The sequence below is a fragment of the Camelus bactrianus genome, chromosome 22, assembly GCF_048773025.1.
Source record: "Camelus bactrianus isolate YW-2024 breed Bactrian camel chromosome 22, ASM4877302v1, whole genome shotgun sequence".
NCBI lineage: Eukaryota > Metazoa > Chordata > Mammalia > Artiodactyla > Camelidae > Camelus > Camelus bactrianus.
In genome coordinates this window covers 24,835,343-24,853,250 of record NC_133560.1, presented here as the reverse complement: position 1 = coordinate 24,853,250, position 17,908 = coordinate 24,835,343, and the positions used below count along the sequence as shown (strand labels likewise).

At 41.3% G+C, this 17,908-nt stretch overlaps 1 protein-coding gene across 3 annotated transcripts; it reads left to right on the top strand.

Annotated features, from left to right (window-relative positions):
- Window positions 1-12,301: 12,301 nt before the first annotated feature.
- LOC105068356 (olfactory receptor 7C1-like) lies at window positions 12,302-17,880 on the top strand. Of its 3 annotated transcripts, none has more exons than XM_074350695.1 (2): window positions 12,302-13,215; window positions 17,660-17,880. In XM_074350695.1, the coding sequence occupies exons 1-2, from the start codon at window positions 12,320-12,322 to the stop codon at window positions 17,853-17,855; spliced, it is 1,092 nt and encodes a 363-aa protein (XP_074206796.1). In that variant the 5' UTR covers window positions 12,302-12,319; the 3' UTR covers window positions 17,856-17,880. The 3 variants fall into 3 exon arrangements, with proteins under 3 accessions (XP_074206796.1, XP_074206795.1, XP_010952512.2); XM_074350694.1 differs by lacking the exon at window positions 17,660-17,880 and adding an exon at window positions 13,899-15,266 and having other exon boundaries at window positions 12,320-13,222; XM_010954210.3 differs by lacking the exon at window positions 17,660-17,880 and having other exon boundaries at window positions 12,320-13,252.
- The last annotated feature ends 28 nt before the right edge of the window (window positions 17,881-17,908 follow it).

The following is a 17,908-nucleotide window of genomic DNA, read 5'->3' as shown; positions in this document are numbered from 1 at the left end:
GAACACGACTGCTTGACTGTGTACAGTGTTCACCACCCTCACTTACAGTGAGGCATCCAGGCTGGGGGAGGGATGTTGTCTATCTCTTGTCAATTTTGTAAAGTTACCATGTGCCTCTCAGCCCTGATCCTTTCAGATAAAGGTCAGGGTCAAGCAGGGGATGAGTGGAGAAAAAGCGAGATTACGTCTACTAACGTGAGACACCCCACTTTCACAACTTTTGTGGGTGAGCAGCAACCGTAGCACCTGGGGGAGAGTCTGTCACCTCGAGCTGTGCAGGAAGCTCAAGTGGGAATAAAGAATGTTCTCTTTCACCCCTAAACCTGGCACCACAGGCTGGCAAAACAACCGTGTCACTTATCCGAGTCACGCACCAGCTGTCACTGATAAGACTTGCTTCTGTGTTTGTTATTCCATCTATGTGCTGTGAATGTACAGGAACACCTGTGACCGTAGCCAGTCCTGACAATGTGCTGTGCTGGACTCCGTCCCCAGCAGCTCCTGAGTGTGGGCCTTGGGGTCAGACAGATGTGCATGACTCCACTTTAGCCTTCAGAGTTCTGATGCTTGAGCAACCTTAACCTTGGGTGGTCGGGTATGGCCGTCGTGCGTGCCTGCAGTTGCTGATGACACTTTACTGAGGTTGAGTGAAACCACTGTAGTGATACTTCAAATCAACCTTCACAGTAAATCCGGAGCAGGAGTTCCATGTACACCTTTGTATTAAATGTTTGCACGTGTGGAGGAGTGTGCCGTGCTGTAGTTTAATTTGAGGTGTGCACCTTGTTACTCAGCCCACCTGCTGCCCCCTTTAATTACTGGCAATGAGTAAGGGTCACAGATTGGCCTCAGATGGATTCTGATCGTCTGAAATAAGACCGATGGCTCCTGCCAGAACCTGTTACAGTTGCCCGAGTCTGAGACCTTGTGGGCCACGTTTGAGATCACTACTGCGGACCGACCTCATTCCGCTGCCCAGCCTCCTAATGGCAGTGTCATCAGTAAGTGGTGAACAAGATAAACGATGCAGATTTGGTCCCAGCTTTTCTTAGTGAGTGACAAAAGTGGCACATTCGTGTGGAAATTCTCCAGAAGCCAAGATGACATGAGCCCTGTGTGGTACAACACAGATGAATCTTGAAAAACACTGTAAGTGAAAATAACCTATTAATAAAAGATTGTATGATTTCATTTATATGCAATATCTTGAAAGCACAAACCTATGGAGACAGAAAGTAGATTTATGGTTGCCAAGATATGAAGGGAGGAATGAAATGGGTGGTTCGACAGCTCGAGGCTGCCTTTGAAGTGATGGAAAGATTCTAAGATTGTGATGGATAGCCCAGTCTGACAATATACTGAACCACATTCAATTGTATAAATCAGATGGGTCTGTTGTATGCAAATTGTATCTCAATAAAGCTGTTCCAAGAAACAAAACAGAAATTATGATTGTATCTACACCATTGTGTAGTTATGGGCATAAATTTAAAATCTGTGAAGCGTCTAGCATGGTAGATGCAAAGAACATTAGCTACCATTGTATTTTTACTACTAAATATGAAAACAATGTGAAAGTATTATAATCCAAGGATATGACAGAGGCTTAAGTAAATTATATTAGCAGACAGAAGAGCAGATAATATACAGGCATATATAGCAGTGTATTATTTCATAAAGTTGGAATTTCAAATCAGGTCATGGATAGTTTATGAATAAGTAGTAACTTTTATTTGGTGCACTTACTTGAACTTCTTGATGGATGTTGCAGAAGCTTGGCCTCCTTTTAAGTTCTTATCTCTGTTTTTTCCCCTTTATTCTTTCAGTGAATAATTAAAAAGTTTTGTCCCTGTGCTAGGCATAGAGCAGTACCACAGAGAGGAAATGTACTAAGCCTTAAAGATACAACATTCCTATGGGAGAATGCTCATCACTGATACATCAGCTCATCAAGTTCTGTGGGAAAACAGTTGAGGCTGTAAGGATGTAAAGGGTGTACAATACATATATACATACACACGCACTGAAAGAACATATATGCTGTTGGTTCTTGGGTAAGATAATGAGAGAAAATGGAAATAACCATTGGTTAGTCTATTTTTGGTCCAAAAATTAAGGGAAAAAGTCTAAGTTTTTACAAAAAACTCAGATTACATTTCAAGTACCATGCAGTCTCCACAGTGTCATGGTGGAAACACTCAAGTTTGGGAGGTCTTCTCTCCCCCTCTTGCCTTGGCAGGGAAGCAGGGCCAAGTCAGACGCTGCACACATTTTCTATTTTATGAGTCTTCAGAGAACCACCTTTTCCTAGTATTTGTCAGTTGTATTCGTACAACAGCAGCTAAGGTGGTCTTGTCTGGTTTCTGATGTGAAAATGAGAGAACTGATCAGGGAAGAGAGGAACCTGGGAATGAAGACCTCTAGCTGGACGCAGGTGAAACTCATAATCTTGAACCCACAAGACACTCTGAACCCCCTTTAGCAGGGAAGCAGACCTTTGGTTTCTGAGGAGACTAGCCTTCCTAACTTACAATCCTGTGATAATCTCACTTGGTACAGATACCTGGCAAGGGACTCTCCTTAAGGCCTACCAGAGGTGGGGAGGGTATAGCTCAAGTGGTAGAGTGCATGCTTGGCATGCACAGGGTCCTAGGTTCAATTCCCAGTGCCTCCTCTAAAAATAAATAAATAAACCTAACCCCCCAAACAAACGAAGACCCATCACAACCACCTGCTCTTGCCTCTACGCTCAGAACTAGTGAAAATCCGATGGGAAAGATGTAAGATGTGAGGTAAGGGAGAACAGCTGACAAAACAAAATAATTCCACCTCCACTAATACGTATCTGAGAAAACCTAGGGAACATATGTGGAAATGGATTATAGGGTATTAGACCAAGGAGGGTGGAATATCAGATTAGACTGAGCCATTTCAATGACATGGATGCACATTTTAGGTATTTTGGATTTAACATATTAGCTCATGTGCTTGGGGATGGCTCTATATTATTTGGCTGGATGACTGACATTTGGACTCAGTGTTGAGCTATAGTTAATGAGGATGCTATGCCAAAGCTTTCCTTGCATGATGTGAAGGAGGAAATCCTAGAGATAGGAATGTTGCACTGGATATACCTTATGTGGTCTCCACAGATGCCTTTTATCTACCTATGATGAAGGCCTAGAAGCCACTCTCCTCATGAAGGTACTGAGAAATAAGACTAGTGAGAGGAGTACCTGTGTACCAAAATATGGCTTGATCTATGTAACAAGAAGTCCTAAGTCCAGCAGCCAAACACCAGAATCAAGGCCTCTTACCCAGACATAGGTCAACTCACAAAATTGACCTGTGGAGCCTCCATCAAAGGAAGGATCTTGCACATTCACTACAATCCACACTATAAATGTCCCTTCAAGCCTTCCCCTAGAGCTGCAGTCGTGTGTTGGAGAAAAGGAAATACCCAGACTGACCCTGACTAATTTCTGGGGAATTATATCCCCAAATCCCACTGTGTCCCACCACCAAAGTCAAAGCATAAGGTAGTCAGGAGACAAATGGAGTCCACTCAATGAACGTAAAGAGAGACCAGTTGAACCGCGTACTAACCATGTGGTTAGCCCCCATTCCTAAACATATCATTGGAATACAGACATTCTTTGCAACTGGTAGAATTTCTTAAATTGATTTTCTGACCCATGGGGAGAAGACTATTAAAATAGTAAAAGTTAGATGGAGAATCCTAGAATTCTCCATGCCTTAAATTAATAGACTAGAAGTAATACAACATGCCTAGAGGAATTTTAAAGATGAATTCCACCATCAAAAATGTGAAAGAACCAGGGGACATGACACTTATCACATCCTCATTTAACTCACCACTGTGGCCTGTGCAGAGATGACATGAATTTTGAAGAAAGACTGTGGACATCATAAACTTAATCAGGCTATCAATCAAGTTGCAGTTCTTATTCCAAATACAGTATTGTTACTGGAACAAATCAGCACAATCTCTGGCATTTGGTACATAGATATTAACGTCAGTAATGCCCTTTGCTCCATACAAATTTGAAAAAAATAACTGGGAGTATTTGCTTTTACTCGGAAGGACCAACATTGTATCTTCACAGCAGTGACCCCTGGTTACGTCATTTTTCCCGTTCTCTGCTAAAAAGCAGTCCTCAAAGGTCTTGACATTACACAAAACATCATATGATCCATTATGTGGACAATATTTTGCTGATTGGATCCAATCAATAAAGTGTTCAAACATCAGTGGTATATCAATTGGAGAGAACTTAAAGCTGCCCCTAGATAAACTTGAACCATCAAAAAGAGTAATAATATATTAATTTCAATATGTTGAGAGAGAATCCAGGAGTAAACAATGATAATCAAAACGTTAAAAAATGAAATAAAAGAGAAGAAACTGCCAGCTAATGAACAGCAAACAAACGAACCAGAAGATCACCTATTTTGTAAGTCTCAAAAATGTATCATCCAGGAAAAGAAAAAGTATCAGGAGACAGCATATTCGCAGTGCCAAGACTCACTCCCGCATACTAATTACAAAGGAAAAATAAAATTTAGGAATGAAAAGTTCTGGTGGTCACCATGTTAACTGAATGATCAAAGGTAGTATAGCTTAAGTAGTGGAAAAATCGACATTTACTTGCATCCTGATGAGAAGCAACAGGAAGCACACAAAGCATCATCTACAAAATGTGTAAGTTACTATCTAGCCTCTAATTAAATTTCTAGTTTGCAGGAATTAAGGGGAGGTTGGGGGTGGGGGGACATTAACAATACTGAGAACAGAATCAGAAATACCAGAGAATTTCTACCTAATAAAACTGAAAAAGGAAAAAAAGAAAAGAAAAAGAAATACCAGAGAATTGTGTTCTCTGTAAGACAAAGGTCTGGGTCTCATAAAAAACAGTATGAAAAGAGATGTGGGCAGATGTGGGCATATTGAAAGACTACAGGGATCTAATAACCTAGTGCAACATGTGAACTGTAATAGGAAGAATTATATTTGGAATAGCTGAAGAAATTCGACTTGAATACAGACTACTCATATAATTCTATCAATACTTATTTTTTAGGTGGGATAAAGGATTGTCGGTTTCATAAGACAATGCACTTATTCTTAAGATTTAGGTATAAAGTGTCCTAATGTCTGCAACTTAATTCCAGCATATAAAACTCTGTATGTGGAGAGAGACAGAAAAGTTGCAGAATTTTCATAATTGGCAAATCTAGGTTAATGGGGATTTACCGGATTGAGTTTTCATATTGTCTTTGTGTTTGAATATTCTCAAATTACTAATTTAAGGAAAACCCACTTGGAAGTTCTTCCTAAATTATAGCAAATTCAGTTCAAATTTCTGGTACTATAAAAAGAAGCTTCCATTGTCTTTTTTCTTAGACTTCTTTAGTTTGAAGTTCTGGGGGATTCACAGGGCCCTGGAAGTCAGGTGAGAGGAGGTCGCGCTGCCTAGCCCAGCTTTTCCGAGGTAGTAAAACTTGTTTTATAGGCATTGAGTCAGTCAGGTATTTAATGTAATCAAATACACGTCCTCTCCTAATAACCTAAGAATATTTATCTTTCCACCTGAGTATAATTTACCAAGCATAACTGAAGCCCACCACCGGAACAAATTCAGCCAAACCTCTCGAATTCCCAGGTCGGTGAAGGCGTCGGGGCTGGAGTCGCCGTGACCGAAGAACAGAGATGCTTTTCCTTCTAGCGAAACGACTCTGGCGAGGCTGCTTAGGCTGAAAAGGGGCGAGCTGCGGATGAAAAGGCTCCGCGGACCATCCCTGACTACACTTCGCGACCGGCCTCCTCCCTGGAACAGGCGCCCAACGGCCTGCAGCGGGAGTGACTCCAGGGCGGGGAGCAGCCAGAAGAGATGCCGCGGCGGTCGGCGCGGCCGGGAAGGAACGACAAGCTCCCCGGCGTCCACGCACGACGGCCACCACTTGAGGCCGCCCGACTTCCGGACTCCGCGGAGACCAGAGCCCCGAACAACCGGACGGGACAAGCAGCTACATTGCAAGATGGCTGCGAGCATGTACTTCCGCTTCCGGTCTCTGGTTGGGGGCGGGGCTTCGGGGGCAGAGGGCGCAGGACGGGCCGTTAGGGAACCGAGGGGAGCGGAGCTGTGACCTTCCTGCGCTGCGAGCTCCGAGCGTCCGCAGGTGGAAGTGTGTCAGACAGACAGGGGCCTGTGCGAGGGAAAGGCGGAGGCCAGACCAGGCAGGGACTGGACTAGGCACGGGTTCCTGATGTAAAAGTGCTCCGTAGGGCTTCCCATCCCACCGGAGGAAAGGACGCTGTTACTTTTCCCCATTTTTGGTTGAGGAGACAGACACGGACCTGTCAACTACCTGCCCGTGTTCACCAAACGAAGATTAAAAAGGGGCCACAGGGAACTGAATCCTAGGTCATTCGACACGTTACAGAGTACTCAGCAGGGCGCCACTATATAAATATTAGGGGCAAAGGGGGAAAATAGAGTTTGAACTACGTGGGTGCTGTAATTGCTATTACTACATTTAGACACCAAACCAGAGAACTTTAATATCTCAAAAAAGAAAAAAAAAACCTTTATCAGAAACACAAATACTGCATCATTTCGCCTATATGAGCAAGCAAACTCACAGAGACTAAAAGGAGAATGGTGGTCACATGAGCTTCTTGCACAGCTCAAGGTGACAGATTCTCCCCCAGGTGCTACGGTTGCTGTTCACCCACAAAAGTTGTGAAATTGGGGTGTCTCACGTTAGTAGACGTAATCTTGCTTTTTCTCCACTCATCCCATGCTTGACCCTGACCTTTATCTGAAAGGATCAGGGCTGAGAGGCACATGGTAATTTTACAAAATTGACAAGAGATGAACAACATCCCTCCCCGAGGCCAGGATGCCTCACTGTAAACGAGGGTGGTGAACACTGTACACAGTCAAACAGTCGCTTTCTTCACGATGTAAGACAATGTCAGTCCAACAAGGGAATCCAGGGGCTTAGAAGAGGATTAAGTGTGAATCCTGCAGGCCCACTTTTCACCACGGTGCAACCTGGAAGGTGTAGCCACGAGACGGTCCAGGTCTGGCTATGAGGGGAACAGAAGTCCCATTGTGTGTAAGAATGGTCGGAGCCACAGATGCTTCAAATAAATCTGCAGAACCACCCAGAACGCCGAGCCTCTTAGCAAACCGTAAGATTTCAGACTCTGGGTAGTGTTGCCCAAATACTCTACATTCAGTTTCTCTTGACTGTAAATCACCCCATGTTTATTAAGAATCAGGAACAAACCCATAGAAAATAATGACTTCACAACATTTCTCACATTCATAGGTTTTTCTCCAAAGTGAGATTACAAGTGAACGCGAATGTATTTAGCAGAATTAAAAATTACCCACATATCTTACATCAGTAGGGTTTCTCTCTGCTGTAAGATCTCCCATATTTACAGAATGTATATTTCACTGAGGAAGTAGTGATGGTCTTTCCATGTTTCTCAATAGCATGGCTTCACTGTGGTGAGACTGATGGCTTTCCCACATTCTTAACATTTGTAGAATATCTCCCCAGTGTTTTCTTTTCATGTTGTCCAAGTGAATCAGGAGGAACAAAAGCTTTCCCATATTCCTTAATAGGTTTTTCTCCAGTGTGCACATGCTTGTGCCTGACAATGGATAAAGAATTTGCAAATGTTCCCACATATATTTCACTTGTAAGGCGTCTTCCTAGTGTGAGATCTAAAATGTCTAGAAAGACATGAGGAAGAAGCAAAGGCTCTCTACATTTGTCACATTTAAATGGCTTCTCTCCAGTGTGAGTTCTTATATGTTGAATAAGGGTTGTGGACTGGGTAAAGGTTTTGCCACAGTCCTTACATCCATAGGGTTTTTTCCTGTGTGAATACGCTTGTGGCCGTTAATATATGAAGAACGAGTTAATCTTTCCCCACATTTATTACAATCAAAAGGCTTCTCTCTAGTGTGAGTTCTAAAATGCTGAGTAAGATCTGTGACATTAACAAAGGCTTTCCCACATTGGTCACATTTAAAAGTCTTCTGTGCAGTTAGAGATTGTCAATGTTTAGCAAGACTGCAGGAAGTAGTAAAGGCTTTCCCACATGTGTCACATTTAAAAGGTTTGTCCCCACTGTGTGTTTCTAATTGTCTACTAAGGCTTAAGGACACAGTGGAGACCTTTCCACTTCCCTTACATCTGGCACGTGTGTTAGCAGTGTGAGTTGGTACATGTACACCAAGGCTTGCTGAGTGAACAGAAGCTCTCCCACATTTCTTCCGTCCATAGGGCTTTTCTTTACTGTGAGTGCCGTACTGTGCCTGAAGCTGAGGTTGATTAACAAGTTTACGTAGACTGATTTTGGCTATGTAACCAATGGGGTTATATAATAGTAAATAGTTATATAAATAGTAAATAGTTAAATAATAGTAAATGCATGCCTTTGCTTGCCTGACGCTGAGACATCTGCAGTTATCTTGGTGGTTTATGATTGGAAGAAAACACACATCCTGGGTGTCCAAGGGAAGTATTTGTACATGCCTGGGTGTCTTGGATCTCTGTGATTGGAAGAAAACACACATCCTGGGTGTCCAAGAGAAGTATTTGTACATGCCTGGGTGTCTTGGATCTCTGCTTGCCTGTGCTTCCTTTCTCCCCCAGTGCTGTATCCTCTGTCTTTTTTAAAAAAATATAGGGGACATATAACATCTTAAGTTTAAGATGTTAATGCGATACATTTATATATTGTAATATGGTTGCCAATGTAGCATCCTTTATCACATTATGTAATTATTTCCTTTTAGTGATTGGAATAATTAAGTTCTAATCTCTTAGCAAGTTTGATTTTTTTTTAATAAAGGCACTGGAGATTGAACCCAGGACCTCATACATGCTAAGCATATGCTCTATCACTGAGCTATTACCCTCCCCAAGAGTCTGATTATTATAATACAGTATTGTTGTCTGTATTCACTATACTGGGCATTAGATCTCTAGGACTTATTTACTACTCATTGCAAATTTGCACTGTTACAAAACTTCTGTCTTACCCCCTACCTCCCAGCCCCTAGTAACTACCATGTCTGTTTTTACTCATTTGGTTTTTTTTAGATTCCACATATAAGTGATACCACACAGTATTTGTCTTTCTCTGTCTGACTTATAATATCCTCAAAGTCCACCCATGTGATCACAAATGGCAAGATCCCTTCTATCTCATGGCTGAAAAATGAAAAATATCCCATTGTGTGTGTGTATGTGTGTGTCTGTGTGTGTGTCTGTGTCTGTGTGTGTGTATCCTTCTGTATCATTATATATATCTTCTTTTTCTGTTCATCTGGGCCATTAGGTTGTTTCCATGTCTTGGCTATTGTGAATAATCCTGCAGTTATTGGAGTGAGTATATCTCTCAGAGATCCTTTGTTGTTTTAAAGCCTACTGTAAGTATATTTTTTGTTCACTTTTAGAATTTTAATGTGGTTTAATAAAGAGTCTGTTTGACACCTACTAGAGGAGTTGTTATTTCTACTCAAATTGTTCTTTGGGAAACACAATTTTTTTCTCTCTCAAAGCATTAGCCAGACTTTTTTCATTTTATGGTGGAATTCTGTCTGATGTCTTGTTTTTATGCATTTAATGCTGGGGTCTTACACAATAATTGGCCTAAATCATTCAGTAAGATTCATCAGATTTGACTGATTAATTAAATGATGAGACAACTAGGTGCAAAGCCCCTATCAAAATTTTCCAGATCCACTGTCCTGACATCCTGACTCTTTGCCTCTTTACTTTTCTACTAAGGACTACCAAAGTGCAGAATAGTGTCATTGGGACTTACCAGGATTTGTTCCTCAGTGTCTTAGGGCACTGTTCACTCAAATGTCTGATCATTTGGCATGCTTTTAGAAGTAGATTTTCAGGATTCAACAGTTCCATCTAGGTATATGCCCCAAAGAATGGAAAGCAGGAACTCAGGTGACAATGTTTTTCTTTTTGTTGTTTACACTTCATTTCCTACCAGTCTTTTTCTCTATGTATACACATATTTTACATAAACATACACACAGACCCACAATTAGCATCCTTTTGTGCCTGTGTTTAAGTTTTCTTCCTTTCCATTAATTTTATGATGGTTCAGAGTCAGCTAAAATTATGAATTGCCCCAGGGGCAATGGTTCTCAAAGGATTGTTATGGGGAGCAGCAAAACTTAGAGCTCATAAAAAATGCAAATGATCCAACCCAAACCCAGATCTACGAGACAGAAACTTGGGGCGGGACTCAGCAATCTATGTTGTAACAAGTCCTCAGGGTCATCGTGGTTCAGGCTACAGTTTGAGAACCGTTACCCTAGTGAATCCTTTGGTACACTGCCATCTTCCAAATGAGGAACCTGTGAGTCAGAAAATGCTGACACTTGTTCCTAAGAGGAAATCCGAGGGAGACTAGAGTGATTCTTCCCTGAGGAAAGGAACCCAGCAGAGAGAAATCACAGCTAGCCCCTTTGTAAGTCTCCCAGGGAATAATGAAGTGGCAAGTCAGAGACATCGTCCTGTCCCTGCCATTGAGGAGTCAAACTGATCAAAGAATGCAAGATCAACTGATCAATTTGTCTAACAAGCTTCAGAGGGTTTTCAGCCCCCAGGGCCACAAAATCTGTAACACATCATCTCCTAGTCACTAAGGCCCCCATGTTCCAGACCCAAGACACTCATGCCTTCCCCAGGAGAAATCAACCAGGCTCCAAACCAAATGGCTGGCTCCGTATCCCTGTCTTTTGGTGGGACAGACCTCTTTCTTCAGCATCCATCCTTCATGAGAGAACAAGGTTCAGAGGAGTTGGCCCCTGTGGTGGGCTTACATTGCCAAGCCTGCATAGCCCAGTAAGTGTTGTAGAAAGGAGGAAAAAGAGGTGGTTGAGTGGAAAAGGCATTGACTGTTATTTAGCATAAGGCAGAGGACACCCTAGCATGTCTATGGAGAAGGAGCAGCTCTAGAGGCTAACTGCGTGGAAGAGTGGATGGCTAGACTACTTGTTTGAAGTTGCCATTACAGAGTGAGCTTTTACTTCAGTTATATGTTCTTTGGGTGGAAGGTTGATGGAGATTATGGGGAGAGGGAGGAAGAGGCTAAACCCTGAGTTCACTCTAACTTCATAGCTCTTCCCAGAAACACACTGAGTAGTGATACTGTTACCAGCCTGAGGTATACAAAAGGATGCCCCCAGGTATTGATAGAATTTTACATCCCTTACGGTGATTCTCTTCGTGTTCTTTTCTCCTGTTACTTGGCCCAAGAACTCTAAAGCCTCTGTCTTCACTGAGGCTAGACAAGTCCTTTGTGAATTATTCTCCATTGTCCTCATTTGCTTTGGAGCATCTCCTGTTTCTTTAAAGGACCCTTCTCTGCACTCTATCCATGGCCCTTGTCAGAGATCTTCAAGAGAGGAGGACCTGAGTTTCCTGGCATCTACGGCTGCAGTGTATAAAGTTGGGGGAGGGTGGGTGAGAGAGGGAAAGTAAAAGGCATGACTCAAAATTCTGTTTGTGACCTTTTCAGTATCTTGTGGTATTGAAATGGTTTAAGCCTTGATAGCTACACTTTTTTCCTTGGACATTTTAACCAACCCCTTAACTTCACAAATGAAGGGTGTTCTGTCAAGTGACAAATGTCCAGAGAGCATCTGGACCTGTTCCTACAAGATACTGATGGTTCTTGGTACACCAAGCATTAAACATTTCTAAATGTGGCCTATTATTTAGTGAAAATATTTTCTTTTTCTTTCTTTCTTTTTCCATGAGAAGTAAACCTAAATTCTACTCATCCTGCAATACTCTGTCCAGATACTTGGGATATTCTCTCAAACTTTCTCACCTCTGAGGCATAATTATCTAACCCTTTTATGAGTCCCAGACAAGGCAGATAACTCAGATCAAATTACTAAACTTCACCGGACCTCATGTTTCACATATGTGTTAGAGCGAGTATGAACCATTTTAACGTCCAAAGTTGCTCTTAACTTTGTAGATTTGATGATTCTAAGCCAGAAATAAAGAGGATGGATGAGTGTCCCAGAGGCCAATGGACAGCAGTTGAAATATTATTATGAAATGTTGCATATAACAAATAACAATGTAGGATTCCTAAATTCTGACATGTTAAAGCTTTTATACCCAGTCCTCCACTTTACGAAATTTAAAAAGGAGAAAGACTCTAGAGTCTGTCCGGTGGCTGTTTCATGTTCTTACCCTTCCTCAATCATCTAGCTGATGCATCAGCAACATGGAACCAGGAAATCAAACAAGTGTTTCAGAATTTTTGCTCCTGGGGTTTTCCCAAGACTCAGAGCAGCAACCCATTTTATTTGGATTGTTCTTGTCCATGTTTGTGGTCACTGTGCTCGGGAACCTGCTCATCATCCTGGCTGTCATCTCTGACTCCCACCTCCACACCCCCATGTACTTCTTCCTCTCCAACCTGTCCTTTGCTGACATCTGTTTCACTTCCACGACCATCCCAAAGATGCTGGTGAACATCCAGACACAGAGAAAATCCATCACCTTTGCTGGCTGCATTACCCAGATGTATTTTTTCATGGTTTTTGGCAGTATGGACACCTTTCTCCTCACTGTGATGGCCTATGACCGGCTTGTGGCCATCTGCCACCCCCTGCACTACTCCGTCATCATGAACCCCCGCCTCTGTGGTCTGCTGGCTCTTGTGTCCTGGCTCATCAGCTTGACGTACTCCCTGATCCAGAGTCTGCTGATGCTGCGGCTGTCCTTCTGCACCAACTGGGTAATTCAACACTTTTACTGTGAACTTGCTCAGGCTCTCACACTTGCCTGCTCCGACACACTCATCAATTACATCCTGCTCTATATGGTGACTGGTTTTCTCGGCATTGTCCCCTTCTCAGGGATCCTTTTCTCTTATACCCAAATTGTCTCCTCAATCCTGAGAATCCCATCAGCTAATGGGAAATGTAAGGCATTTTCTACCTGTGCATCTCACCTGTCTGTGGTTTCTTTGTTCTATGGGACAGGACTTGGTGTGTATCTCAGTACTGATTCCTCTTCCTGGAGAGGCATGGTCGCCTCGGTAATGTACACTGTGGTCACCCCAATGCTGAACCCCTTCATCTACAGCCTGCGGAACAGGGACATTAGGAGGGCTCTGCAAAAAGCTCTTGGGAGAACACTCTATGTTCAGTGATGGGAACATTGGTCTGGGGTTTTGAGCTGAAACTGGTAGCAGCAGTTGCTTAAAGAAATCCTGCCTCTTAATCACGTCGAGATTAGTTAATTACCGATCCTCCATAAGTGACTTTGGTCAGAATTTCCTTGTACTTTGTCTTAACCGCTTCTGGTGATTGCTCTACTAGCTTCAGCCCCTCCTTTAATGTATCCATTGCTGCACCTCAGATTGGATTTCCAGTCCAGCAGGTCAGTAGCAGCCACTCTGAGTACATACTCAGAACAGTCGAATAAGAATTATGAAATAGTGCATTTTATCAATAGCATTGCTAATTCTTATCACATTTATTCATTTGACAATATTTCCTGAGCACCTCTGGTGTTCCAGGCTGTTGTAAGTGTCTGGAATACAGAAGTGAAAGGGGAAAAAAAGACAGAAATCTTTGCCCTTATAGAGCTTAAATTCTGGATCTGGGAGTTTATTGGATCATGTTATATGTCTAAATAGAAAATACACTGATACATAAATTATTCATTTGGTTATTAGCAAGGCTGAACTTTTCTCCATGTATCTAGTACATTTCCAACATAAGCTAAGAAAATCATCACTAGAGATAGAAAAACTGCATGGTCCAGAATATTAGAACTGATCAGATGCTAATAAGTTGTTGGGTCTAGTTGCTTCATTCTACAGGTGAATTTACTGAGGTTGAAACACAAGAGTTCAAATGGTGACAAAATTTGGCTGAAAGGAGATGTATCTTCAAGTATGGTAACAAGACAGAGTACTGGATTACAATTCAGGAGAGTGGGAATTGAATCACAGACTTGCAACCCTCTAGGTATGTGTTGCTGAGCAGTTTTAGATGATGCAGAATATGTTAGGACCATTGGATCTCTTGATCAATGTTTATTTTCATATCTTCTTCACTGTAAAGAAACTGGATGGTGAGCTAAGTCTTTGGATGGTGGTGTTTGCAAAGGCACTGAAGGCAGGAAAAGCACACATAAACACACAAATATTCATCTTGGTAAAGAAGAATCGCTGCCCACTCCAGGATTGGAGTCCAATGGAATCAACTTGCCATCAAGTATTCTTCTCGAGGATGTCACCATTTCGAAGGACCATAATGAACTTCCTAAAGGGGGACCCACCTCCCCTTTAATCCCTTTAATCTCTAGGCTTTGAGTCTGAAGCCAGGCTTGGGTCTGCAGACTGGGAAAAGAATCATGATTTTCAATTGTGGGAGCTGACTTGCACTCAGTATTTTTGGTTATCTAAGTCAAACAACGCTTTTGATGTCTGCTCATCTATGATCTGTTACCACCACCATACATCCTTGTGGATCATAGACCCCAGTTGCCATTCCAGATTTGCTGCTCAATCATCTGTCTTGTTTTTCAATGTTAATGCTGCCATTTGATTTTAGAACTCAAATTACTTTTGAACATAATTTAAAACTTCTGCTTCTGCTTCAGTATGGAGGTTAGCTTGCCAGACTATATTCAAAAACCCAAGAATTACAACACTGGAATAACACTGGAAATTTTGTATATTTATTGACCAAGACTGCTTTAACATTCCCCTCACCTTAATTAAAGTTTAAACAGATTTCTTCATGATTTTCAACTCCTGACCTCTCTTATCTTAGAGCATTTATGTTAGAAAACTTGTAATTGTAAATTCTTTCTCTACCCCACTGCATAATTGTATAATTCTTCTCCCAACCTCTTTCCAGTTTACAACCTAGGAATGTCATTCTTAAAGACCCAGGAGCCATCCCTTTGAAATGTAATCATCAAGAAACATAATGACCCTATCTCCCACCTTCTGTGGGAGGGTAGGAACCTAAATTCAGCAAGCAGCAATTAGCAAAAACAGATGGCCTAATCATATCAACCAACATTCCCCCTAATATCTTCCAGTAATTTTCCATTAGCTAGCCCCAACTTAAAAAATCCTCCCATCTTTTGTTTCAGTGGAGATGAGTTCAATCTCTCTCCCTTATTACAACAGTCTTGAATAAAGTCTTCCTTACCTGTTGGACTATAACATAATTTTCCTTTGGCACAATCAACAACTTTCTAGATTTCACAACAAATTTTCTACCAAGTATCGTTTCAGCAATGAAGTTGTCCATTGTCTTACCTGCTTAAACCGATAACATCACATCTCACAAACAACTTTAGATAGGAAAATGAGCAAAATTCACTTTTTTGATGCATCAGCTTAATTTGGGACAGAATAGCTGAGGCAGTCTGGTACAAAGATGGTCCCTCATAACACTCAAAATGTGTGAGTCACTCAGAAGGTAATGATAGTGAGAGAGGAATAGAGACTAACTTGATGGAGAGAACAATAGAAATTAGATGGGTGGTCAGGGAAGGCATCTTCAACTGTTGGTATTTAAGTGAAAAGTTCAACAGGAAAGCAGAGGAAAATTCTAGGCAGAGAGAAGTAAGTGTAATAGTCTAGAAGCTGGAAAGAGCATGAATTATTTGAGGAACTATAAGGAAGCAAACAAGTCTAAACAAGTGGTTCTCTAACTCAGTGTGTAGTGGAACCACTTGGTGGACTTGCTGAACTACAGATAGTCGCGTTCTAGCCACAGAAGTTCTGGTTCAGTAGGTCTGGGGTGAGGCTTGAAAATTTGCATCTATAAGTTCCCAGGTGATACTGATGGTGCTGGTGCAGGGATCAGTGAGGGAGCTGGAAAGGAACAGGAGAGACTAACAATGAAGGGTCTTACAGACCTTGGCAAGGAGTTTACAACATTTTATTCCAGGAGTAACAGAAAATGATTGAAAGGTTTTAAGCAAAGAAATCACAAATTTTGACTGCACTGAAAAGGTCGATCTGATTGCCTTATAAAGAGGGAAAACTGAATATTGAGAAGCCATTTAGGACACTCTTGCAAGAGCAAAATGTCTACATGAACTGTTTTTGAAGAATGGGGAAGGCAAATCATATAACTGAGGCATTGCTCTTCAGATAATTAACCACTTCGATATGAGATAAAAGGAAACGAGGATCTAAAATGAAAAAACTTAGGGGCCATGAGTGACCTGGAAGGGAGTAGGTCTCTCACTGAAAATCTGAACAGCTGTATGCAAGTGAATTTTGAGAGTGGGAACAAGAGAGTTAAGTAATATGCCTGCTAGCATGAAGACAAGGCACTTCCACCAGTTGGTGTCACCAGTCTATTTCTTTATTCTAATGAACAAGAGCCTCGGAATGTTCCTCGGTTCTTCAGAAACCTCCTCCTCCCAGAAGGGCAGGAATAACCTCGGTGTTAAACACTGAGGTCATCCCCATATTCAATGTCTTCAAAATCTAATGAATGGAATTGGCGGGGGGGTGAGAGTTGTGGGGGTGGGGTTGGTCAAACTTGTAACAAAATCAGGGGTGGGAAGGGTAAAATGGGAGCAAATACACTTGCAATACAAGATTAGTTGAATGTAAATGATTAAAACAATATGAAAATAATTTAATTTTTAAATGTTCCCAGATGACTAGAAAACAGGATAAGTTAGACTTACATTTCAGCTTATCATTACAGGGGAGCTTTTTCTAATCAGATTTCAGTGAGAGAACTACTCCCTTCATGCATGTTGTAGAAAACCTAGGATTAGTACTCAGGTATACAGGTTACATTATAAAAATTTCAGATTTAGAAATTCCTATATTCCTATATTTGCTTAAAGCTGATGCAATAAGAAAACAGGAGCTAGTAAATTCAACAGAACACACTGGAAATTAAACAATGTACACACCAAAAAGCAACATTCCTTTGGCCCTTTCCAAGGTTATTTGGCAATCCTTTAGGTCTGCATAAATGGACACACAATGTAATACTTTAGTAATACATAACATTTTCAGTAATATTAGTAATTTTAATGGGCAGTATCTCTTCTCACTACCTAATATGAATTAATCCTCTATCAAATGCATTTCTTGCTTTAGTATCTAAGTTTGTCATCAACGCAGGATATAGTTGTTTATCCTTAGTGGTAAAATGAAAAGTTATGAAGAGTTTTCTGAAAGCCAACATCTCTACCACAAAAGCGATGTATGTATGCTATCTCTATATATTAATGGATGCTATAGATTGAAGGAGACCAAGTATAAATTATCCCGACTGAGTAGTTAAGACCCAAGACCTTCAGGTCATCTTCGAATGAAAGATCTGACTTAGATCAGCAGTTCTCAACTTTGGCCACACAGTAAAACCACAAGAGTATTTTTAAAAACCTTCATGCTCTGGAAACAGCCAAATCTAATTAAATCAGAATCTCTGGCAGTGAGACCCAGTGTCTGCATTCTCAGATGATTTTCATAAAAACCAAGGTTAAGAAGCACTGATGTGCATCCTCACACATAACCTGCATATACAGATTTTAAAATTGAAATGAGTATGGAAAATAGACAAGAGCTGTTTTTAAAAGATGTAAAAATTAAAAATATGAAAAGAGAGTTATTCATCTTTCAAGGACTTTGGGCCACAAGTGATAAACTATTGAATCTCACAGATATAATAAGATTCAGTCACACAGTGATTATGATTTACAGAGGATCCCAGAACACCAACAAGCCCCATCAAAGATATACCGAAAGCATATAATAGATTTTATAATATTTATCATGCAGTGATTAAGATATACAAAGGATCCTAGA